The sequence below is a fragment of the Anopheles gambiae genome, chromosome 2, assembly GCF_943734735.2.
Source record: "Anopheles gambiae chromosome 2, idAnoGambNW_F1_1, whole genome shotgun sequence".
Taxonomy (NCBI): Eukaryota; Metazoa; Arthropoda; class Insecta; order Diptera; family Culicidae; genus Anopheles; species Anopheles gambiae.
The window spans coordinates 68,341,764-68,368,770 of record NC_064601.1 but is presented as its reverse complement, the minus strand read 5'-3'; the positions used below and the strand labels follow the sequence as shown (position 1 = coordinate 68,368,770).

Sequence of the window (27,007 nt, the reverse complement as noted above, 5' to 3'; positions counted from 1 at the left end):
ATAAAAATGGCTTAAAAAATCCAAATAACTATTATGTTTTAATTTTTTTATAATATTTCTTGGAAACCAATTATGTTTTATGATACATAGTAACATATTGGTTCAAGCCTAGAATGGACCGTGCCCCCGTAGCAAGGATTGACTATCCGGCTGCGTGGTAATGAATTAAGTCTCAAAAGACTGTATAGGCCGGTATGTCCGCGTAGGAGTTACGCCAAATAGAAGAAGTAAAACATTGGCCTGGTGAGAAAGGCCGCTTTATTCAAACGTATCATGAATGTTCAACAGTGTTCAACCAACAATATGCTGTCATTAAAATACATTCTCAACAATAACTAAAATGTTACAGACAAGAGCCGTCGATTAACCAAACACTCCTTCCTCGGTTTTTGCATGTTCACTCTTTGATGAGTTTGTTTATCAGCAGACGAACAAACATGTTATACCTTCAGCAAACATCGCACCTCAACGGTCCCTGAAATTGAATGATAATGCTATCCATACCATTTGCAAACTACGTGCTAGACTCTAGTAGGGTTTGGTACGGTCACTAGCGAAGCTCGAATGAGTTTGCATTTCGCCTGCCAATCAGATCGGTGTTACCTACAGGACATACGCATCACCTGACACTGTTTAGCGGGACACGATACGAACGCTCCCAAAAATAGGAATCAATTTCACTGCAGCTGTCAATATGCTCAAAGCTCCTGAAGCTTCGGCTTTATCCGACGCCACTCAAATTCCACTCGGTAATCCAGCACTCCAACGACCAAAGATTGGATTTGCCTCGGATGCTTCTTCCCTTTTGTCAGACTACAACAACGAGCAGCGTTTCTTTTTTTCTGCAATGTGGCTCACCATTTCCACCAAACAGTGATGCAGCTCATCCCAGGATAAACGCGACGGAATCAAAGATCTAACAAGCAACCAGCCTCGTCTGCTACTAGCTGATGCAAGAATGGTATTGTGGATGGTGTACAGAAAAAGACACTCACTGCAAAGTGGGTAGCCGTAAAAAGGATTCACATGTGCTTCAACTACTGTCGCCTGGGGATGAAGATGGAGTGGATTCTGTGTGTTCAAGATGATAAAAACTTACACTACTATGCTGTGGTTGCATGATCCCATACAGATATGAACAACAAAAACAATCCATATACTCTGGTTTCATGTCCTAACGGTTGCAACTCGTTGAAGAATGATAATGAATAAGTGAATGTTTGGATAGAAATCTTTTGGCAATCCGGTTAGAATTGTTTCATCCCCATGGGATCAGTTAAGGTTTGTTACAACCCAAACGAGGAGCTAAAGCATAGAACATCCATCAGTCAAAATCTCTTGCTGTGTTAATCCTTGATCCTAGCTGTTTGGTGACATGGTTCATAGCTGCTTCATCTTGCCTTCATTCGACCAAACAATGGATTTCATGAAATGCAACTAAGTCCAACCTATTTCCCCGCAAAACCCACAAGCTAACATACAGCTACCATTGTCTCAAGAGTGGCATCTTGCTGATGATGCTCAGAGAAGAGAAAGAGGATGATGAACTCTTGTAGGCATAAATTGATTTTGCAGTCTTGGATAAGGAATTCATGACATTGTGTACTGGTGGTAGACGAAACACTTCACTCAAACACCCAACACTCTTCAAGCGCTCTTATGAATTCAATATAACCATTATGCCCTTTTTAACCAATGTGCAAGTGCTAACTACACTGCACAGCCTTTAAGATTCTTTACATGGCGAGTAATTGTTATTTATTTCTAACTCTTAACTGTGCAAATTGAGGCTCATTCGGTGCACCCCTTTAAAACCCGAAGCTCCCAGCAAGACAGCAAGATTAATAGGTTTTCCACTCGTTCCTTCCTATAGTAAAGCTTGAGCACATTGTTCACTCCCAAACAGAGCAACGAGCGCTTCATAAGCACCTTTCGTAACTCCCGTTTACTGACGTAACTGGGTTGTCAAAATTCAGCTACATAATGCAACCTACACATTTTATTCCCGCTGTTCAAATACAACACATACTTCATTTTACCATTATTCATCCGCTTTACGAAAAAGCCAGCCTTCTGAATAAAAAAAAAATCATGGGTTGCGTATTTATGGATACGTGTGTATTTGCGTATTTAGGGATTTTTGTTGCTATTTTTGCTATATGTTTCAACCCCAATCGACCTTGATACATATAGCATTTTATTTGAATAGTGAATTATGCATATAGTGTAACATTTTGTTATATTATATCAACCTGCAATAACGGATTTACGGTGTTGGAGGGCCTTAACGGTAACATACACGCTCTTCTTTCACTAAAATATAATTGTGCTTTAAATTGTTGTTTTGTTTAGAGATTTCTTTTGTTATATGTAGAGTAAATGTACCAATTGTGGCTATAGCACTAATTATGGCTATAACGAACCTTATTTTCGCAATAAAAAAGTGAATTTGCGTTTTCCAACTACGGATGGATTTTTTATTTCAAATGTGATCATTTCAACACATTTGTACTTCATTAGTTTCGTGCTAACCACTTTCAGTTGTTAAATAGCACTCTTAAAAATGTATTGCCAAGATGTATGGCATCTCTTACCAGTTTGCTAAGAACAGCTTTGAGAATTTGACATTTTGAAGTAACTATCCATAGTTTTTTTTTTTCTTAAAATCATCATTTTAGTGCAAAATTTGAACTATTTAACGACTTCAGATCAAAGTCTAAAATCACTCTATTAAAAATGTGTATTTTCAAGATAATTGGGCAATGGCAACGATACTCCATAAAATATTCAAACAGACCACCCTGAGTTGCGCTCCACTGCGTCTCGTGCTGAAACGGTAGCTGACTTCGGTATAGTTTCCAGGTGTTATGAAGGATTTTCAGGAGATATTAAGTGTGTATTGACACGGAGTTATAATATAATAAGATGGTTAAATTTTAGAAGGAGTAGTCCAATTAACTTTTCAATTAATCGAGCGTGGCTATAAATACAACTAGTGATAGAAAACAGAGTTTTTAAACTATTATTTTGTCGCATTTAATGATTTTTGCATACTTTATCCGGTGCAGTTAACTTATTTTATATGGTTTAAGTTAAACGAATGTCACAAAATAATATTTTGTGTAAATATTTACAACCTTTGCTTGCAACCATATTTGGTACAGCTATGACGAATTGCTAGGAATACTATAGCCGTTTTTGTTACCTTAAGATGCAATTTATAATCGAAATGTTCTACTATCTCGATAAACACTGAGCCAAAACAAATAATACTCTTGTGTTCTTTGCATTTTAGGCGTAAAGATAAGCAAGCAATTTATTTATGTATTTATAAAAATAACGCTAAAAAGCCAAAATAAATCGATCTAAAATAAGTACAAAATAATGGTATTGGCCAAAAGATTCGACTAGGTGCACGAAAGTTTACACGTATCAATCGACTATTACAACGTTCCATCGCCAATCATAACGAATCTGATAAGAAAACACACTTTTCTTCCCCTAATTAAATATTGACCTGGACACCGTTCGTACTATTCGGTTGGAATGTCAGTTTTTTCCTTTAACCTTAATTGGATAAGTTCCTCCCTAGCCAACTTACCTATCTCCTATCGAATACTTTAAGAAGCCTTCAAAACTACCAGGTTGTTAGCTCATGCTCTACGAAAGCTTCAACATTATATCAATTATCATCATTATTTTGTCCGGAAGTCCGGAAATGGTTAACGGCACCTGGATGTTGCTTATAGACCATACTACGTGTTGGATTTTGCTTTCCACAGTAACCATCTAGGCAATGTATGAAAGAACAAACGGGAAAAATATCGTTTAATTCGGTGCTCAGAAAAAATATTTATCGTCATATTCCGCCACCGTAGTAGTTGAAGTATGTGTAAGTGATATAAAAATAATTTAGTACACTCATAGCTATAAGTATAACTGCTACAAACATTTTTCTTACATTCATTCGTAAAGACATTCCTATAAAACTTTAGTTGAGAGATAAATTCAAAAACAACTTTCCTGAAAGATAACCGTAGCATAGGTGGATAGGTAGCAGTATAGAAGATATAGGCGCAACGTAGTGACACATGATGATTGATTACAGAACGATGGATAAAGGCGTGTTGTCTGGTCACGTTCCGATTAATATATCACGACGTAAGCTCATATTACGACACGAATTGTGAACACTTTTATTCATTTAGTATATACTTTATTAGTTGCAACTATGTATTGAAATAAGTCTAATAATTTATTATTTAACATTAAAAACAAATTGGAAAAGCTGATTTTTTTATGGATTTCTAGACAATATTTTCGTTTTATAAACTATTTCACACTTTAGATAAATACATATTCATACAAAAACACCGAAATACGCAATATACAACACTATAAAATATACGTATGCTCAACATTGTATACGACCTGAAAACTAATCATCACTTTGACGATTGTTTGCAACTCCCTATTTCCTTCAAGCATACATACCTAACACACTGCTTTCCACAGTTCCTCTGTCCCGAAGAGCAGGAAAGCTTCTTGTATTGCATAAAATATTCAAACATAATTTACCCTTTTCACTCAACAGTCACACACAACAGCCCTAAGAAAAACGTATAACGGAAGATATACACCAAAAATATAAGCCTTCGCCATGATGCTTTAATTTTAAAAAAATATGTGCAAAGCAGGAAATGAGTTCAAGCTAATTTTTCACATAATGAGTTCAAGTAATTTTTACATAACAACTATCACTAGTACTTGAACTTGACTCAACTGACAGTGAATTCAAATTTATGTAATTTTTATTTCACAGCAAACAAACTATTCTTATTATTTAGAACAAAAAATATAAATAACAAAGTCACTGCATACCAGAGCACACTATTGTCTAAACCCAATTTGATTTTTCTACCTAATATACCATACTATATATAACATATGCGTCACACCTCCGTGTGCTGTTTGTATTACTCGATTGTACAACATAATTAGCAAATCAGTGAAAGAAATAAAAAGAAACAAACCAAGCATCTGACCATCCCGAGAAAATTTCCCTACTCTACTCTAATTCAATTTGTTCCCGAAATTGACTGAGTAAAAATAAATAAACCTTTACTCACCTGTCCTTCATAGAACGAAACATGAAACAGGAAAGTAAATAATGAAAAACATCACACAACTTCCTCTCGATTGTTCGTTTTCCAGCACGATTCTTGCATTCTGACGCTTCACTCACTTTGCCAAACAACATTCCAAATTCTTCATTCATTTGACACGACGCATAAAAAATAAATATCAATTTATGCCTTTTGCTACATACCTGCCTCATAAGTGTAACAGCAGCTGGCTTCCGTATTTCCTGAAACTGGGAACGAGAAAAATTAATTAATCGAATAATAAAAGCTTTCACGTCGCACACATAACTTTCTGATGTAGCAAGCTTCCTGTAAAAATGATTTGTGGGTGCTTGAAACAGGATGAGAAAGCCTATGTTCTGTGGAGACGCATTTTGTGTGTTAATAACTACAGCACAACGTATCTGTCGTAAAACGTGAAGTAGTAAAAAATAGGCTCATGAAATTAGACAATTCAAATTCATTCCTAAGCCTTATGCTAACTAGAAACAATTATGCTAGCTAATCAATGCTTATTCTTCTTCTTCAATTTGGCGTAAACGTCCTACGCCGGTATGTCCACGTACAGGCTTTCGAGACTTTATTCAGTACCATACAGCCGGATAGTCCATTAGGTGCTTGAACCCATGACGGGCATGTTATTGAGTCGTTCGAGTTGACAACTGTACCACGGCACCGCCCCTGCTTACATGGGCCCCCGCTGCTTAAACAATTTAAACAACACAGCTTAAAACGTGTTAAAAATCTTGCTGTAGAAATTTTAAATTTTGATGATGGAAATTAATCATCAGATTTATGTGGATTAACATCTAGCACGCAGTAAATAGCATCGTTTGCATTCGAAACTGACTTGGGAAACCCTGTATACTTCTGGATAAACGAAACCCGTTCAATGGAGGCGCATGGTGCTTAAATTTGGGGAAGACCTTTGAATAGGTTCAGACAATCCTACGGTTCTAATTTCCAGGTTTCGTAGTATGATATGCCCATAAAATTTGCTAAAATAAAAGCTTACGTTGTAAATCTAAGAACAAAAATCTGGTTGATGTTTTCTTTTTATAACTTAATCGATAAACATTCATAATTACTATTGTCTTTACGAAGGAAAAATTTTCCATTGCCTAAGCAAGTGAGGAATTTCTTTTATGGATTTTTAATTAACTATCACTAGTGGCCTTTTACTAAACTACCAAATATGAAATGCCAAATGAAATGCTATAACCTTTCCATTTTTTTATTTATGGTTAAGGCGTTCCTTTAACAAATAACAAATTGTTTATTTAAGCTAGTAAGAAATAGCCGGTCTCGTAGTACAGTCGTCAACTCGTACAACTTAACAACATGCCCGTCATGGGTCCAATCCCCAAATAGACCGCGCCGCCATACGTAGGACTGACTATCCTGCTATGGGGGGGAATTAATTAGTCACTGAAAGCCAAAGCCCACAAGTGGGTACAGGCAGGCCTTGACCGACATCGGTTGTTGAGCCAAAGAAAAAAAAAAAAAAAAAAGAAATTGTTATCATTATTATTATTAAAAGTGCGACGTCTGCAGTTCGACTATCTTGCACATTGTAGCATGGCAATTTTCAAGCTATGAGTTTTACAAATTCTTTCAAGATTGAGCACTGTCTCGTTGGCTTCCGTTTTAATTTTGCTTAATTGTGATGAATTTGTCCGCTGGTCCGCTGTCTCTATTTCGTGTCATCCTTAGAGCATTTGTTATCTCTTCATCTTTTTCATACGAATTACTTGTCATTGGGCGCTTCTTTAAACCATACTTCCCTGCTATACTTGAATAAATGAAAGAGTCATCTTTCTTTTCCGTGGTTTATTATCATTTAAAATAAATTGAGAATATAAAATTATCATCACTATACGTCAAGGCATCCTGAATAATTTACTTCTTGTACAATCCTTAGATTCAAGCGTTTTTTCCTATTTACAATTGAATAAATACATTTCTGACCTAAATTTTAAATAAAAAATTTAAAAATTTTTCACGTATAATACATATGCTAAAAAAATCTTAATAAGCATTCCTGATGAAGATATATTGTACATTATTATAGAGAAACTGTACAGAATTTTACCTCACTATGTCATTGAACCATTTTTGGGCAATAAATTATTTTCGAAAATATGAATCCTTTGCCATTTCATGCAATTAACAGACATCCTAAATCGTAATACCTCAGAACAGATTCAACATGATATGAGCTGTTCTATGTTCGAACTTGTGTTCAGCATAGAAAACTTGGTGCTTCATCGATCGCACTTCTTTAGATTTTCGCATTCTAGATAACCGTCTCTCATGAATATTTCAATTATAGCTGAACATCTAAAACAGCGCTTTTTAGAAGCTTATGTTACGCCAAATTGCGCTATGGTCGCATTTCTAAGATTGAGTAACGATCTTGGACAGTAACCTTTTCTGGCATCATTTCCTGAACTGCATGCCTGGAGAGTAATCACATGGAAAAATAATCGCATTCCACTCGGAAGGAAGGTTTACGTTACATAAGCTTATTGGTGGCAAACAAAAAGGATCTCGTTAAATTTTCTGGTAGTGCGCTACCAAGATTGACGGAACATACATCGGAACAAAAAGCAATTTCAGGGCTAGAAAACCGGTTATGTGGTCTCACTTACACTCTTTCCAGATTTCGACCTCATGTCAAAGTGAATAAATCACTGCTGTGAACTAAATGCCGAGGCATATTGCTGTAAACCAAGAGAACAGTTTTTGTAAGTTTACGAAAATTGACATACATTTAATGTTTACAGAGTTTTTTTCAGTTATTCCACATGACTTTTAACACGCCAAAAGCTGAGCCTGGCCTGAGTTTGACAGTTATATTTATCATTTTGAAAATTATGAACAAATGAAAAAATATTGTGATGTAAGTACAACACGTGCCAACTGTAGAAACACATCATGCGAGCAATAGATGGTGCTTTTCATATTGCAAAGTGACTCGGAAAGATGTTACATTTTTAATGAATCTTCACAAACTTTGCTCCGCAACAGAATGATGTCCACGTGAATCATGAAAACATAGGCTATTTATTCTAGAACCACCAAATAAATGAAACTGTCAAGTATAATAACTTCGTAAATCATTCCAACTCTAAATAAATGTTACACTCGTCAGTCATTTTTATTTATCTCTCTTATACATCACAAGTTAATATTTTCATATTGTTTTTTGCTGTTCAACTCCACATTCGTTTTATAAATATTTTGAGAATTATTTCAAGATATTCTACAAACATTACAAATCAATTATTCTTTATATGTTTTGCTACGACATATTTCTTTATGTATTTAAAATGAAAATAATATAATGTGACAACAGAAACATAAGCTAACATAACTTGTTTTATTATAAAGATTTTAACAACCTTTATAATGTTTTTGTCGTACGAAATACAGTCCATTTTGTCTTAATCAACATAATCTCTAAAAAATCTTGACAAATTTTAAAATGTGTTTTGATTGACAGAACATCATCTCCGTCGCATTACTCTTTAAATAGTATACAACTCAACTGATAATTTTCTTCGGATACTCCCCTAAGTTTTTTCAGTAATACAGTAATTAGATCAAAACCAACAAAACTTTGGAATTGTTTTTTTAATACATTTATCCACATAGTAAAGAATATATTACTAATATACCTCTGCACAGAACTACAACATTTTATTACAGCATTGAGGCCTCGTCAGTATCCAAAATCAATAGTAGTTGAATGTGGCATAGAATATTCATACTATACAATCTATTTTTGAGATCTCTGCTTTATTTTACATTATTTTTATTAAATCACAAAACTAGTTCGTACAATGTATGTTTTTTAGTTAGTTAGTTCATTTATTTCGATATTAATAAGTTGAATTGGAACGTGAAATTATGAGGGAAAAAGTGCTTTAGAAAAAAACCCCTAATGTGAAAGAAGAAATTAACCTAACACTATTCTAAACTTAATAATAAACCTTACAAACTAAATTTCTTGGTAATATGTACAACCTAAATTTGAATTTATACTTAAATCTAGATGGTTAAGTGCATAATTCTCTCAGATCTGGATGTGTGCTAAATGAACATTTTACATATTATGTAGATTTTAACAATGATAATTTACAGAATATTGTGGATATATTCCAATCTATGTGCAATTGAGCTGTTCTGTACCTAAACGGGACTTTAAGTATAGCCTTAAGAAATTTGTTTTGAATTCTTTGAAGTGTTAACTTACCTCCTAAATAAAAAAGTGTCAACTTATGACAATCTAAATAACTGGTGAAGCATAAGTTATATTTGGGAGTATTAATGCTTTGTACAATAATATCTTATTTTTGAAATTAAGTTTTGATTTCCTATTGAGGAAACAATAAAGAGTTCTAAAAAAATTTTCGTGTTTGACACTCAGATTGTTTGTGTGACTTTTAAAGTGAGTCGTTTGTTTGGATATACTCCCAAATATTTTATGGAATCCTTCCAACCAATTGGATTATTGTTGATCGCGAGTCTAGAATTGGGTAGCTTACGCTGGCTAGTATTTCGTTTGGCAATACTGTCAAGTAATCTTAAGTCAATGTAGACTACGTATACCTTATTGATTTTTTATTAGATCCAAAGAAAAAAAGGTCGTATCAAATCCTGTCATGCTATGCAATCTGTCAATCCTTCGTCACTAGCCGTATAGTATGTATACCATTGTTTTTCAGTCAGCGTATCATGGCGTCTAGATTCGTTTTGCTCTGTGTTTATGTGAATAGCCACCGATTTTAATACGATAATTTTCGCCATTCTTGGGAAGGTCAATAACATCGAAAAATTCAGTTTCTTAAACTTTTTCATGACTTCGTAAAAATCCTCAAACTTAAAAAAATGTTTACGTTGCCTAAAAAATATGCAGCTTATTCGTCGAAGCATGGCTTGGTGTAGTGACATTTTCGTAAAATGCTCATCGAAGGTAATGATTATGATGTTAACAATTATAGTAACTACATTCAATCTTGATTTTTTTTTGCTATCCTTGTGTATCTTTCCCTTTTGATTATATTTATGTTTCGATCCATGTTTTTTGGATGTTTAAATCAAGAAGCATAAAGTTGGAACAGCACTGAGTTGAAGCCATACATTTTCATTTAGACATCCATATGTTTATAAACTCACTAAATGATCTCCAAATATTGAAATGTTTCTATATTATATTTATAGAAAAATAATCACTCTTTTTATTCAATTATTATCATCACTACCTACACGTAGGAGATACGAGGGTGGGGGTGGGAGTGATTTGGACACCACTAAGACCTTGTGTTTCGTATGAATTTGCTTTCATCGCCCAAGTGATTCAATGTTTACTCTTGTTTTGGGAATAAATATTCACATTCAGCGACCGAACAGGATATTGCATAGCAAACCAATCGAACCTGTTTACTTACCCAGCGCAGGCTTTATTTTATTGCCTATCATTCCTCAACGACTAAATGAACACTTGGCAAACATTCGCAGATAATATATTTCATTTCTATAGAATGAATGACAACTGAAACTCAAGGAATTGTTTTCACATCATCCATAAAGATTGCTTTTATTCGAAGTCATGCAAAAAGAGTAGTAAAAGAGTTATCATATTAAGTCAACCATGCAGGGCTCAATAAATGCTTGAATTCTATTCATATAATGTAATGTTTCGTTTCCTATGTGTCTAATTTGATGGTGGGACACATCGATACATTTTTATACATTGATATGGTTAATTGGATTTTTGCAGGGGTTTCCAAGTCGTTTTCGAATGTGAACATAATTATTCACCACCTCCAAGATGTTTTTGAACAGCAGTCAAATGGTGTATTTGCTTCACAATTAAATTTCAGTTTTTGCAAACTGAACACATGACAAATCATTTTCAACACATCACAAAGAACTGTCAAACTAAATCCAGCTTAACACGTATTGAAAATGTATGCTGAAGAAATTAAAAATTATGATGATTGAAATGAAATATGAGATTGATGTGGATTCGAAACTAACTTGGAAAACTCTGTATAAAATAAACCAACTATATTTTTCCGATGCTGTAACGCGGTCTTTAAAACAGGAAGATCCTTCACTTGCTCCCATTTAATGGTAATAGATTAAAGCTATATGGAACAAGTTGAGATTATTTTTTATGTCTTTTAATTACCTTCAGAATACATCGATTCTTAATTCAAAATAACTAGCGTAGTATCAAATATTACCTTCGATAATGCCATTGCCATAACGTGAACAGTCCACCAAAACTGTAGAGTATGAAATATCATCATCTTTTTAATGGCGGTGCTACACAACTAACTTTCTGCCCTTGGCTGTATTCACTGTCTGCCTTTTCGGTCAACACAGATTTATTCTCAACACCTCGAAATACAGCCTGTTTGGTTTTGTAATATCCGGTCTCGAATATTTACGACGCTTGCTACCTCGAAAAAGGCGGAAATAACTCTGCAAACGTGCTTGTGGTGAGAAACAAACCATCGTGAAAAAAAGTTTCCCACCATACACGACACTTGCCCCTTCGCACGTGATAACTGTCCAGGAAGCAACTTTTAGTGAACCAAAATGACGTCCCACTGGGCCAACACCTGTACCGAGTTTGACCTCTACGCTGCAGTCAGGAGTATTATCGTTGGCAATTTAAATTCAATGCACAACAGAACTTTTGCGCGTTTCGAAAATCATGGACATTCAATTGAACACAAGTGTCTGACAACTTTTTACGCGTCTCCTTCGGCATAATAGCTTCGGCAAAATTTCACTGTTCTTTGGGTATTTCCGCTCCAAAATATGTTTTCCTCCACATTTTGCCGATCTTTTTAACCACAGAAAATGCTTTTCATCGTGCAATTAACCACACATAATGGTGCCTGATGCGTCACTTTCATCGTACTTCTAACCACCAAACGAGCTCATGAAAGCAAACATCTCACACAGCTGGTGCTTTTCACAATTACTTTCGTTCTGATGCTGAAGTAGTTTACAACAAACATCTTTCACATGGCGTTAAGTGGTTTTGTAAAACTTCTCAAGTATCAAAGCTACATCTAGTACGCAATTACATCTGTCTGCCACACATGGGAAATGTGACACTGAACGATTAACTGTCATTTTAAAGATGTATAGAATTTATCACATGGAGGAATACGTCTAAAAATTGTTTTAGGTTTTTTTTTAATATAGTGTTTTCAATTCTATCAATTACACGTATCGCGCAGTTGTCCATAATGCCCTTTTTTAAATATACACAATAATTAGAGTTTTGATTCCTTTGTTTATGTTTATGTTTATTTTGTTTATGTTTGCCATGCATTAATTGTATTGATATAAGCGTTGCAAAAATGCCGTTTCTTTCTATAACTTAGTATTGAAGGCAGACATAAATTTTCTTGTACATATTCATACGCTTCGAACATGTTTAACATTTCCTAGAGGCCCATGCCTTATTTGCTTCAAAATTAAAATTAGAAGAGATCGCAAATTGCTCTCAAATGAACGTTCATCATCGTTCTTATCTACCTAACCGGATCTTAGCGATGGTGGTTGTAGGCAAAATCGATTTCACCTCATTCTGAGCCCTGAACGCTGCCGTTTAATACTTCCTTTGCACGATAACCCGTAGGAGACCAATTCAATTTTAACTTTCCAGTCACCGCCGCTGCAACCTGTACTCTGAATCCAGCTGTATTCAGGCGCAAATTTTCCACCGGGGCCCTAAAGGCAACCTCTGTGGCTCCTGGTCGTTTTAAAGCAGGATGCTTCTTCTGATGATGAACGTTTTACCGGTACCGAGATGGCTCTCTAATGAAATGGAAAATTGCGATGATAATGATGTTGTGCACAACGCGAAATAACTCCACAATGTTTATTCATTGAAACCCCGTTCACATCGTTCAACTTATTTCACACGTAATACTATTTAAACTCAGCATAGGTAAGGAAAATACTATTAATTTTTAAATAAGCAGTCAAGGTATCCTTGTTTGTACGCGCTCAAAACCATAAAAATGATTTATAGCAGCGTCGGTGATAGTAATTGAAAACCTTAAAACATCCCATGCTTATCAGTTTTCATTTACAAATCAACAGCCAGGCTGGTGGTTTGGTCGGCTCTGAATTGCCTTAACTGAAATTTTACGACACCTCGTTTTTCATGTAATCCAACGTAAGTCAGTAGTTAACACTTTATCGCTGCAAGGCTTTTCGACCCCAAAAGTTCAACGTCCAGTTATATTTTCCAACTCGCAGGAATGGGCCTATTTATCTGTAGAAACGAAAACCGAGGGGGATTCTTTGGAGTCCACCGTCCTTATTACTCTAAGCGCTTTGTCTTTGCACCATCCTTGGTAAAGCAGTAAAACCATCAGCGCTTTTGGTAGCTTTACGGGAGTTTATTTTATTTTATCTACACTTACAACCGACCACCAGGAAGGAAAAAATCTAATGTCTTTTCTGCCTTCATGGGTTCTGTCTTACGATCGTTGTCAAACATCATTCTTTGCTGGCCTTTTTTTCAATTAAACTGTAATTAAATTAAAAGTCTTTTGTGTTAAATTTTAAATGTGTTCATGCCATAAGAGTTGATACAAAGGAAAATAGCAAGTTTTGTTTATCGTACTACACAACATTTCGTAGATAGTGATTTGATTTTAAATCAATTTTTAAATCAATAGTCCATCAAAAATGTACAAAGCACTTACGATGGATCTACGATGGATTATTTTGAAACTGATTGATAGATTATGCAAATGGATCGGTATTGTTGGAATTTGTTTTTTTTTTCATTTAATTCAATGTATGTTATTCTTCTTCTTTTTCTTCTTCTTCTTCTTCTTCTTCTATATGCTCAACAACCGATGTCGGCCCGTTTGTTTTTGGCTTTCAGTGACTTGTTGATTTACCATAGCAGGATATTCAGTTCTACGTATAGGAGCACGGTCCGGTCGGGGCTTGAAGCCATGGCTGGTATGTTGTTAAGTCGTGTGAATAGACGACTGTATCATGATACCGGCGCTTAATTTGCTTATTTTTCCTTTCTTTACTGCTACACCTGCCGAAATCTCACCAACTTCACATAACCGTTACGAATAGTCTACATTGTAAAGTCTTAAATTAAAACGAATAGTCTTAAATTGATCTACAGTGCTGGGTACACACAATCCGACACTTCGAATTCGGCCGCTGTTCTTACTATGAAGACTTTTTTCATTTGCCCTGTTTTTTTTTTTTCTAGAAAAGAGTATTTTCGATTCTCACTATCGTATAGATATACATTGTTGTTAAAAACTGCCGCTCTAACTCGGAAAAAGTGAACAAAATGAATTTAACAGGTTGGCACTACAAGTGCACCAAAAAATTAGTTTATTTTTATTCTCTTTTATCGCTTATTAACTCTTTGATATTTTCTTGCTATTGCCCCGTTTACGTGATTTCCTTCCTTTTTATCTTTTTCCGCACGCACAAAACATCACCTTGGCTGACAGTCCGTTGGAACCTTATAACAATTTCCAACAATTGTCGTGAAAGAAAGAAGACAAAATAACCCCATTGCGCAGTTTTCATGACGTTTTATAATTCTAGGAAATTTATATATACAACGCAAACTAGCCAACGAATTCCGGCGTTCTAATTTTGAATACCCAGAACTATATACATTTAAATTCAAACGATACTAAATTTAATTCACTGAGATTCAACAGAACATATGTGAATTATTTGTTTCACTATTATGCAATGTAGAGTCGTATGTGACGATTTCGTTAAATTCAAACATTTACTAAAGATACACTTAAATTGATTTTTTGTATTATTGTTAGTTAAAGTATAACCGAGTGTCTATCTCAGTCTATTATTCAACCAAAATTCGATTTATAAAGTATGTAAACTCTAAACAATCTAGTATGTTAACACCAAACTGTTAACACCACCAAGTGAAGCTTCAAAACTTTTCTTTATCTCTGTCAGTACTATTTTAAAGACCTACTGAAAATGGTCGCTCAACAAAAATGCCGGAAGGCAACTTTTTGCTTCAACGGGAATTTCAAGACTCTTATTAATCTCATTGATGTCGGTCTCCTGTGGAATCCTTTACCGTTTTGTTCTCCTCAAACGAACCCTACAAACCTGATAATAACGATACAAAAAATCTAGAGAATGTGAATAGTTCAGACAAAAATTTGCCCAGACAACAATACTCGACGTCAGCTCAGCGTTATCATAGGGCCTTACAAAAAAAATAATCGTATTTACGAAGAAATGCAATTAATGTGAAATGGGTAGAAATTAAACATATTTTTTCCTTTCTTCTTTTCATTTTCAGGTTACTAGCAACACGAGACGCCAAAGGCTATTCCTCTGCTCCATATCTAAAGTGGCTGACAAGCTGCCAGTGAATTAAGTGTAGCTCTTCGTATTTCATTTCGCATCGTCTGTGTTTGTTCGTTCGCGTATTTTTCGTTTAGTCGCTCGGATAAAGGAAACACACAATCACATTCAATGTAGTAAGTGTAGACCATATAAAAATGTATGTACGAAAAAGTGCGGTTGCGTGTGCCAAAAACTAAGAACACATTTGACAAAAGAAAAGTGTGCACTGCGAACAAAGAACGGTTACTGCAGCAAACAAAAAACATTAGAAACTTGAGAAACAGAGCATTTCTAGTCTACCGAATACAGTGACACTTAGGCCAATACTAACCAATTACATTTAGCAGTGACATCACAACACGTGCCACGAGCTCCAAGTGTCCGCTACTCTAAGTGATAGTTCGAAAAATAAGACATTCATTTTAACACAAAAGCCACCATTCCAGATAAAACAAAAAGATTTATCTGCTGTGTATGAGTCTGCTGGGAAACGAAAGATGTTTGGTTCCAAATTACGATCATGGATGGAAAATCATATTGTGCGACCGAGAAAAAAGGGAAACAAAAATAAATCCGGAAACAACGGGTAAGTCGAATCGGATATTACGAAAAGGATACGATGCTGGGATTCACTGATATACGCCATTGTATAACCTTCTGTCATGGAAGAGTAGAAATCTGATATTTGCAATCAAGACGAGCCTTATGTACTAAAAAAGAACAGTTTCATCGAAAAGGATGAAGAATGCAGCTTTTTTACAACAAATTGGAGTCGAGGTATCTTTTTTTATTTATAGCTTTTTGTTTGGATAGCGTTGTTTTTGTATACCTAATTTAAGAATACTGTAACCCATTGTTTCTTTTACAAGCTCTAGTGTAGATGTTAGCTTTAAGCCACAAGACGTACAAATTCAAACATTTGCTTCAGCAGAATAGTATATATTTCAAAATAAAAGCTTGACATAGAGGCTTTTATGGTGACCAGAATTGAAACTTTCAAGCCCATCAGGTTCTTTAGTTATTATATTTATAATTATTTAGTTATGCTTTATGCAACGTAATTTACTGCTAAGAGCGGTGAAGGAGCTCAATCCTGATAATAGTTGTTATAGCTATATGCATTGTGATTATATTAATTAAAAAACGGTGACTTTTGATCATAACATAACTTAATATACATTTATACTTTTGAACAGTAAAATCTTTGTTTCCAGTCCTCGTTTTCACAAATTTTATTCTTGAAGAAAACTAAACTAAACTAAACTATGTTTTCCTGAATATGGACTCCCGCGTAAGCTTACTCTGCGTTTCTAGTAGATGGTGGCAAGTAATTTGACAAACAAATAATGAAAAGGAAAGCTTAACAGACCAGACACTTTTTTTGCGCAAAATATGACTGTGCAAAAAAACTTATGTCACATTCATTCTGAGGCATCATTTGCTACCGATGCACGTACATTGCACGTGCCATGCGGACTCGTTCAACTTTCACTTCCCAAATGTCCTTAGACTCTGCAACTGCGCTGCATTTACCTTTCGTTGTTGCAATGCAGATTGACAAAGAGCAATTTCTCTTCACCGCACATAACATGATCAAAACATCTAACGACTATAATCAGCTTTTATGTTTTTACGTCTTGATTGGTTTCAACGTTACTCAAACTTTATTGGAATACACGTACAAAACATCACAGACTTACTTCATAGATGCAGTCGGTTAAGAACGTTTTATAAAGATAAAATATACTTTTTGATATTTATAAAGATACAAATATACACCATTAACATCAGACAAGCCTATACTGTTTACGCTAATTGCATAAAATAAAAACAAAAAGGAGTTCGATTTCCATCCCATTACCATTTTTTTACTTTACATCTTCTTTTTTTAATGCTGTTTCAAAATTAACACCGCAAGTTATTCAAATGTGTAACTCTTAGGCGAAATGTATATTAATATTTATAATATTTATATTAGTTTGTATAAACTACTATTTTTTACCGCACTCAAAGCTCATTCGACATACTGAAAGTTTCTTAAGTTTCCCATAACAACTATTCTCACAAAAAAACGAGACCTGCAGAAGCAGACTCACGACAAGTTTTCATTACTCAGCATTTCGCGATTGTAGGAATAACGTACGTTGCAGATACAGACCATTAATGTACCGTTCAACATGGAACCACATTGCAAAGCGACAAAATACTTTTTGCTGTCAAGTCTGTCTTTTTATTAGACCTTGAAATGTTCACCCCAAAAGCCTTCAACAAACAATTGCGGTTTTGTCTGGGATGACTACATCATTGGAATGCACCACATGATTACGATGAGAATGATGATGTTGATGAAAAAACTGGCCAACGAATATAATATTTTACCAACAATACTCTTCGCATACAAACCGACGTAATGTACGACGTATTTATGGTGGCATGTACTCTATAGTTCCGTAAACAATTCTCAAGCTTACCCGATACTCAACACAACATATGTGTACCACAATGCACAAGTCACCAACTTTAAGGATATCCATAAACTGTTCCGAGCTCGCCGGAATAGTTCGTGCTATACATATATACACGATGGAACTTTTGCTACTCAGACAATGTCTCTTATTCAAGCATCATATCCTTCCCTATCCTTGCGCTAAACAGTCCGTTGCTCAAGCTTTTCGAGACAATTCTGCAAAGGCAATCCATCATTGCTGTGCCTATGTACACACAGTTGCTCGTACTTTTGCATACCTTCGTGTATTTTTGTCTCTTTGTACAGGTTTCGTTTGTTATACGTCGCAGAGTTTACCAAATATTTGCTTTCGAGCTCACAATAAAGGAATAACGACCGCGATATCGACAGTTCTGCACCATTTTTACCTTTTCTTCGAGCCGCAAAAAAAGAAACTGCTGATGGCTCAAAACAATTCCGTCCTTGTTTTTTTTTTCAGCAAGCCCCATTCATACCGGCTTATTCCAGTCTTTATGTGTCACTAACTCGATTTGGAGCTGCCATGAGTGTTGATGGAGGACGCTTTCGTCTTTCTGTGAAGAATCTACTCACGTTGTTTTCTCCTCAGCTAGAAAATGGAAAACCCATTTTAAGCTGACAGATGTCAGCTCGCAGACGGTACGATTTGATTTTACGCCTCAATTAAGTGACATCTTTCAACACTTCAGCACAAACGATCGGGACGAGAGTGAAAAAAAATCGAAAAAATCTAAGCACAACTCCCATAGAACATTTTACGAGCCAATAATAAATGAAATCGATTTCCTGATTATTTCTAACGCAGGGCCATGTCTTCCGTATTTTAGGCTAACATCGTCTGGAACAGCGTTGAATGTGCTTCGAATGGATGATTTAAAATCTCTAGATGCTTTCGCTTCTCTTCATTCCTTTAGCCACGGCAATAAAGCCAAATTCATTGCAGAAAATCGGTTTCAGCACAATTATTTCATGGGACTGTCGATGTACCAAGAGATTTGCCAAAAGATTCCATTCCCTCGATAGCATCGAAAGCAAACCTATTGTACATTGTCTAGACAGATTTGTATTGGTATCCAATCATCCATCCTGCTGACAGTTAGCGGTTCGTTGCTGTGTTTGGCAATTTACCAATCGCTTCTTTTTATCATTGACAGTAGGCGAGTAATTTCTGTCTAAATGACTCTTGAGCTTTATTTATTAGCAACTTTTCTTTCTCCATCTTTATGCTTGTTCATGAATGCAACAAAACAGGAGCTCTAAAAGTGATGTGCTGGCATTTTAAGTAAACACTTCATAACTATACATGTTATAAACAAGTTCCCAGATATTTCAAACTATTCCAGCATGTATTCAACTCTAACCTTTTTATTTATTTTTTTTCTATAGAATATTTACTTATTTTAAAGATTGTTTTCAAAATGATCTGATGTATCCGAAAACACAAATATTTGTTTTCATATCTTTTACTACGTTTAGCGAAATTTGCTTATGAGATAGCCGGTAGACTATGATACGAAGTGTTATGTAAATACGAGGTTTCATCGCATTACATCTCATATTCAAATAGCATCACGACCATATACTAAATACATCCGCCCCTATGACGTAAAATTGTAAATCATGTGTATTATAATTATTCTTTCCTTCTATCTGCTACATACACACATGTACAGTGAAACAGTCATAACCTTCTCAATTGTTACATTTTCACTAAGACCCCACACCAGCTTCAAGCCAAAAAGCTAACGAACCTTTAGCAAAAACGACAACCCACAATACACTCATTCCTCCTGTGTTATACGTCATTTCTCGTACATGAGCAACGATTCGCGACTATGATTCCATGTGTAAATGAAATCCGATTACCATTTCTGTTCCGTCACGTCGCATTTCAACTGCGTTGACATCTGCATGGACCATTCTGCAAAATTGGATGAGCGCAATGAATTTCATGTTGGATAAAATTTAATTTCATGCAGCTATGGTGCATGGTGATATTGGCCGAGCTTGCATCAACTACTGATTCTAGAAAGCTTCATTAAAATCAAATGGTGTAAGAACATTTTACACTGTGATGCAATTTAACACATCGAATAACGTCGTGTGAATATTGCTCTGAGCACGTTGCAACTTTGGTTTTCATGAATCGAAACAGCTTGTTATACAAACATAAGCATATGTTTTACAAACATCAATAAAATGTTAAATATGTGAAGAGAAATATGTCTACCTCCTTAATAACTATAAGGTTCCTTCCTTTCAAGAACTCCTGTCACAGGATTGCTCATGACATCTTCCACAACACTTTTTTAATTAACGTAATGGTTTAGATACTAAGTGGCGATGCCTCCTTTTTCTCGTGAACCTCAAGTGATAACATTTATGAGCATGTTGTGATTCTTTTGTACACATGAGCTTTCTAACAAACCTTCAGCAGACTCACATACCAATACACACACTCACACACATACACTATATTCAAACGGTAATAGCCGACAGCAAGCCTTACACTGTTTCACTCGATGTGTATATGCTCAATCCACCGATTATTGTTCCTCCTTTGTAAGGTATTCAGATTTAATTCGTTTCATTTGTGTGATTCTACCGAGGCTTCATTTTCAATTTTAAATTATTCTATCAGCTGATCACGTATTTTCAAATCATAGCTTATATCATGGTGGTATTGATTGGATTTCAAATAACTTCATTTAAGTATATGTAATGCTCGTGTTGTAATAAAATCGTAGTAATTTAAAACACAAAACAAAAACCTATAAAGGCATATGAAATATACGAAAATACAGAAAAAAATCAAGCTATTTCAAATGAGACAACCATAGAACTTGCCTAATGTTTTCGTTGTTGCATATTAATCTAGAATATTAAGTTAGTGACAGTGTAATACAGAGTTTTGATATGAAATCATTTAGTACAATATTTGTCACTTACCAAAAACCATGAAAAATTTGCTTGGTATCTTTCCAACAAGTATTACAACTATTTTTATTCTACGCATTAGTTATAATTACACGGTATACTCCGACGAGCTCTCTTCACCGTTCACTCCACTCAGAGTAGTCCCTTTGGTCCTTTTTTTATTATCTATTCCCTAAAACCCATCCATGCCGAGGGAAAGGGTGCATCTAGGTTTTATTTTTCCACTGGGAAATGTGCTTAAAAAAATTATCGACCGGTGGGATCGAAATACTTTCTATATCCATTGTCTTCTTTCTTCACTATCGCTCTACTGCAAACGATAAAACCGAAGAGAAAACTCGAATAGCCGCAATACAAAACTAAAACCACGATAAAAAAGTAGTGTGAGTGCTTGCCATAGCTAAGCTAAGAATAGTGTCGAGAAAGTTTCCCCACAGAATCCGTAAAACAGGAAGTTCTTTCTCGACCTGTTTTAATCTAGGCTCTCTTGTTTGTTGCTATGTGCTCGTTTTTCTATGCTTGCTCTATAGAGTAATCTAAAGGGTTGGTTTACTCGAAAAAAGATCACGAGTAGAAACGATGTATTTAACGATCCTTGTTATATTTAAGGGTACTTTTCTTCATGCTGGTAAACGACGCCCAATAGATATAAGAATAAATTTTGTAACCACTACACTATGTTTGGCATTTCATTTTAAATATTTGTTAAAATAATGTGTGCAAACCATTATAAATGATTGTATTTCCTATTTTGAGCAATGTTTTTAAGAAGGCAACTCAGGCCATATGTCAGGACAAATGTTGACATCTGGTCATACTAAAAATGTTCTAAGAAATGCTTGCCGCTTTATTATCTAACATTACGTGCTTCAAATCACACGTACTCTCTTCATGACACGTACAATCTTGTAGACCATGCGGGAAACTGTCTGAAACTTTTGCAGATCCTACTCGACAAGCGGCCACAATTTGACATGCACTTGATTTACGATAAGTTTTTCACTTTCACAACCAATTGAATTAACGAATGTGGAATGCTCACAGGGGAAAGCTTTGAACAAATGCAGTTGTCGGATTCCCGATTCCGTAATCCCAGATGATACCGTTTACACGTAATAGAAAGCACGAGCAGTTTTTTCGTTAGCAGAACTGCTACAGCTATTCTTAGCACAATCGCTAAATTTAATCATTAAAGTTAGCGTTTACTCTCTACAACCAACCAGCTAACGATTAGAAGTCAATGTTGGGCATTCATTGGGTCTGTTATGCTGTGCTGTGTGCTGTATTGCTGTGTGTTGCATAATTAATTTCATGTCATTTGTTTTCCGGCGTTGAAAAATGACCACAGTATGGATAATTTATACCACTACATTTCAATTAATCCTCTTAACTATACATTTAGTAGCAATACTTAACCTTTAAACTCAAGCAGAATGCAAACATTAAGTGAATACTATAACTCTTTCTTGTTCGACTGCTCCAATAGTTAATGATTTTTTCAATTCTTTTTTTTTTCACAGCAATAACTTCAGTGTCTTGACGACACAAAATGGATACAAAAGCAGTACCTTTGGTACAGATTCCAACATCGGCAGTCCTGCTAGACGCAGTGAAGTTTCCCCTATCCAAAGTCATGTAAGTTTAATTATATTCTTACTCTAATGCAATGCAGCTACTCCTTCTTCTTCTTTTACTCTGTACAATAAAGCTTTTAGCATCGAAAATTTGTGAAACAAATTGACTATAGTTTTAAATGAATATTAAAATATATAGCAGAGCAATTTAATTGTTCTAGCATTAGATCTGTCATTGGACGACATCCCGCCAATCAGATTAAAATGTTGAATTATTTAGTTAACCTAGTAATACCATCTTTCGTTTACAGACAACCAGTCGCCGTGGTTGGCATTCGCCAAATCAGGATAATGTGCCGATTTCTCCGAAATCTGATCACTATCCCGTACATCACCGAATTCACAATAAACAAGCGCATGATGGAGGTGCCGAGCTCTTTACGACCGGATATGGTGCCGTGAATGGCCAATCTGGGGCAGCGTCATTTCACAATCAACAACAGCATCACCAGCAATACAATTGCGGTGTCTCATCGCCAAAAAGCATTTCGCGCAACGGCTCATCTTACACACTAGAAACGGGCCCATCGAACGTTTACTACTCGAAGAGCGTCGATTCGTATGCAGCAGACTGTGCGCTCCCCTATACCATGCCCGAGTTTGAATTCCACGCCGGTAACACCGGCCCCTCTAGGGGTATTATGACCGGTACGGGGTCAGTTTCCACCGGGCATAATGGACACCTGATGTCACACACGTCCAATGGTACACGAGGCAACTACTCGGCTGCCACAAGCTCAAGCAATGAATTGCTAGAAGAGCTGCACTCTTTCGAAAGTACCCGAAACAAGCGACAGCATCCAACCTCAACACGCATCAGTTCGTCTTCCTCCTCGTCTGTTAACTCTATTCATTATAGCGTCAACAACAACAATAACAACAATAACCATCTGGGTACTGGAACGCTTCCTTCTCATTATGGTAGTTTGAATGGACAGCAACCACAACCAACAGCCAGGGCCACCATTCAAACGGCTGCATCGGGTGGAAACAGCGAAAATAAGTATGGTAAACTCCTGCAGCAACAAAATCCACCCTCGAAGCAATTCGATCCTTACTATGAACAACATCAACAACAGCACAATAACAACAACTTAGTGTACTCCTCCAACAATCAGCCAACAAATTCGACTAATGGTAACCGTGCACCAACCAACAGCAAAAATGCTTCCCCACTTCCTGCGCGAGGCACTTCAACCAGTACCTCACCTGTCCAACGTTCAGCTGCATCTAGCGCCAGGAGTAATCGTATTGTCAATGGCAATAATAATAACAATAACAATAGCTTCCCCGTCGACGCGTCGACTTCCGGAGGTGGTAAATCGATCCTCGGTGGAAGCGCATTGACGTCCAGCTTTGCCAACAAGTTCCACAAACTGACAGGAAGCCGCTCGACCAGCGGATCGAACGCACCCGATAGTGGCACCATCAACGTTAGCAACAGTAAATTGAATCATGTAAATAACAATAATACCAACGCAGCCACCAATACAACCGGCTGCTCCGCTAGCACGGTTCCGTACCATCACCCGCACCAGTACCAAATCAATAGCGTCACGACACATCTGCATCCACCGCTGCAACCACTTCCGCCGGGAAAGCAGCCATTGTCATCGTCGTCATCGTCATCTTCACCACCACCAGCATCGCAAGCTGGCGCCCATGGACCAACACCTTCACCGAGCGTACACCATCTGCATCATCCATCAACACACGGCCACCACCATCACCATTCGCATGGCCCGATGGGTCATACGCTTTCATCGCCGGAAAGTGCTTACTCGACCGGATATTCCACCGATGGCACGTCACCGGGTAAGTGTGTCACGGAACAACTTTTCTTCTCCATTACCTTTTTGTGGCGTCTTTGTTGTAGTTCTTCACACTGTACCTCGTGTCCTTTTTGTGGCCCTATGCTTTATCGACATATGGCGGTTTATCGTTCAGTAAGTCATAATTTTTATATGCAAGATAAGCTGCAGCATACTTAGCGTGGGCAGAACAACGTGCTCAGCTGTTGTCTGAAGTATAATGAATTTATACTATGCCTCTCTCTATCGCCAATTGCTTAAGATGGAACGGGCAGAGTTTTGGCTTCGATAGCAAAACATACTCACTATGAACGGGATAGTATTCGGAAGAGATAAAAATTTATCTACTTCTAATCAACGTTGTAATAAATACGGCCCAAAATGTGTCGTAAACTATTCTACTTTCAATATGTCGAACACTTTTGTTTCGGCCAGCCGTTCATCGTCCGAGCTATTCACAAGCTACTGCTGAACGAAAAGCATCATTATGCTCATCAGCTCTGTACTGCCGTGCGCTTTAGACGAATCGCTGTGTTTTCTTTTATGTTGTGCCATTATTTTTTTATGTGTCTGGGGTTGGTTCAATCAGCGAGATATGATCGATTCCAACGTTGACGAAGTCTCCAGAACAGGAAGCTCGTTTCATTTTCTTAATTTGAATTGATCGTTGTAAATCAGGCACGTACCGTCCCTCATATTTTTTATGATTGCATCAAAAATCATTGTTAAGGAATCACAGCTTTTACACATAAGTAATTGAAAACGTATTGCCTATGACGATTCATCCCAACCCTTATCCCTAAAAATCATAATGTTACTACTTTTGTATTGTTTCGCTGAACGTATAATCAATTATACACTAAACTTTTTATTTTCATCAGTTAAAACATAATTTAAATACTATACTCCAGTTAAAAAACTTGTGTTTTTAATATACTTTTATTCTTGTTTCGCGATAAGCGTTCGATCTTGTATGTTTCACTTTTATGTCGCTTAAATATACTAATTACATTTCACTGAAACGATATCGATAGAGCAGAGTAATAGAAAACATTTTTTACAGTAAATCCAACACCCTTTTATTGACCCATCAGTAAAAAGATCATGTTAAATAAAAGTTAAAAATATGTAATAAAGTTATATCATTATAATATAAAAGGTAATATTATAAAAGCTTAAATCTAGGAAAACTCGATTTACATATGATAATTTGGCTCGTAATTTGTTGTATTATTATCCTTTTTTCCACCGCTTTACTTCGCTAATACTACCTAACATAAATCCTCGAAATCCATTGCAGAATGCCGGGTTCACGTGTTTTTGACTCGCTAATGTGATTCATCCACAATGAGCGTTCTGTGCTCCGAGCTTAACGATCGAAACGGGACCGGTAGCCAATTGCCTAGCATTGTACTTGTCGCCGACAGAAATGAACAAGGTCTAAAAATAGAAATGAACTAATTAGGATTAAGACTAGAACTAGGATGAATTCGGAAGTAGGATGAACTATAGCATAGGATTAGATAGGAAGGCCACGCCCACTTTATAAATTAGGACAGCTTGTGCGATTAGTAGTTTAAGTAGTGTTAGTAATTAGGATGCGCGCGTAAAGTGCGTGGGCATAGAAGCCACATTAAAATAAGGGTGGGGGTATTCATGATAAGGACATAGGGCATAAGGAAACTAGGATTAGGAAAATTAGGATTAGGCATCGCTAGAGTAAGATAGCGGCGTAGAACGGCTACGCTGATATGAATGAATAAAGTCAGTTCCGTTCTTCCCTAAGAACAGTGTAGCGTTTACTTACTCCGCTTGCATACGGGGTTGCGATTCCGTCACTGCAGACCTTCTATTGGGATTATTGCCCGGTTAAGGATATGGTGGCTCCAGAGAGGACCGAACTCACGACCTTCGCGTTATCAGCACTGCTTCACTGCTACACTGCTACACGGGGTTGCGATTCCGTCACTGCAGACCTTCTATTGGGATTATTGCCCGGTTAAGGATTTATCGGCGCAACGCGAGATTTCGCTGCTATAGGAGAGACTTCAATGCCATTTGAACTAATTGTTCTCATATAAACGATGGCTGCAAAAGCTTTGTCGGACGCATCGACAAAAACGTGAATTTCCCGCCGAGTTATGCTGTGATTTGTTTGGGAATAACATCTTTTAATATTGATTTTTTCAACTATTTTCATGCTCTTAACCCAAGCGTTCCATTGATTAATTATAACAATTGGAAGCTTGTCATCCCAATTATGCCCTAATCTCCACATTTCCTGCATTATTAATTTGGCTTCTATAAGGTGGTTTGCTAATAATCCTAATGGATCGTATATTTTCATTATTACTGACAAAACTTCACGCTTTGTTGTAAATTCGTTGGCCATATTAAGAAATTTAAGTATATATTTGAAACAATCGCCTTCTGTATCCCACCATTGGCCTAATATTTTTGGGTAAGTTTGATCCTTTTCAGTGATTTTTAATAAACTGCTTTCACTTACACGCTCTGCTGCCAAGTTATTTAATAAGCCCTTTGAATTTGATATAAAATTTCTAATAAAAAAGTTTGCTTCGT

At 36.2% G+C, this 27,007-nt stretch overlaps 1 protein-coding gene and 1 long non-coding RNA gene across 10 annotated transcripts in view; one reads left to right on the top strand and one right to left on the bottom strand.

The window, feature by feature from the left end:
* The window catches only part of LOC133392190 (uncharacterized), a 61,723-nt gene that overhangs the window by 8,852 nt on the left and 25,864 nt on the right, over window positions 1–27,007 (bottom strand). The window contains exon 2 of the long non-coding RNA XR_009765523.1: window positions 5,330–5,374. This is a non-coding gene — a long non-coding RNA (uncharacterized LOC133392190). The remainder of the gene's footprint in view (window positions 1–5,329; window positions 5,375–27,007) is intronic.
* LOC1275130 (uncharacterized) overlaps window positions 1–27,007 on the top strand; it is a 58,383-nt gene that overhangs the window by 13,235 nt on the left and 18,141 nt on the right. For 6 of the 9 annotated variants that reach the window (XM_061651455.1, XM_061651454.1, XM_061651452.1 and 3 more), the window contains 3 exons: window positions 15,511–16,143; window positions 22,500–22,614; window positions 22,865–24,428. In XM_061651455.1, coding sequence (XP_061507439.1) covers window positions 16,055–16,143; window positions 22,500–22,614; window positions 22,865–24,428 — 1,768 coding nt within the window. In that variant the 5' untranslated portion in view covers window positions 15,511–16,054. Of the gene's footprint in view, window positions 1–12,840; window positions 13,126–15,510; window positions 16,144–22,499; window positions 22,615–22,864; window positions 24,429–27,007 lie in introns of those variants that run through there. The other 3 variants (XM_061651458.1, XM_061651459.1, XM_061651460.1) reach the window with 3 other exon arrangements.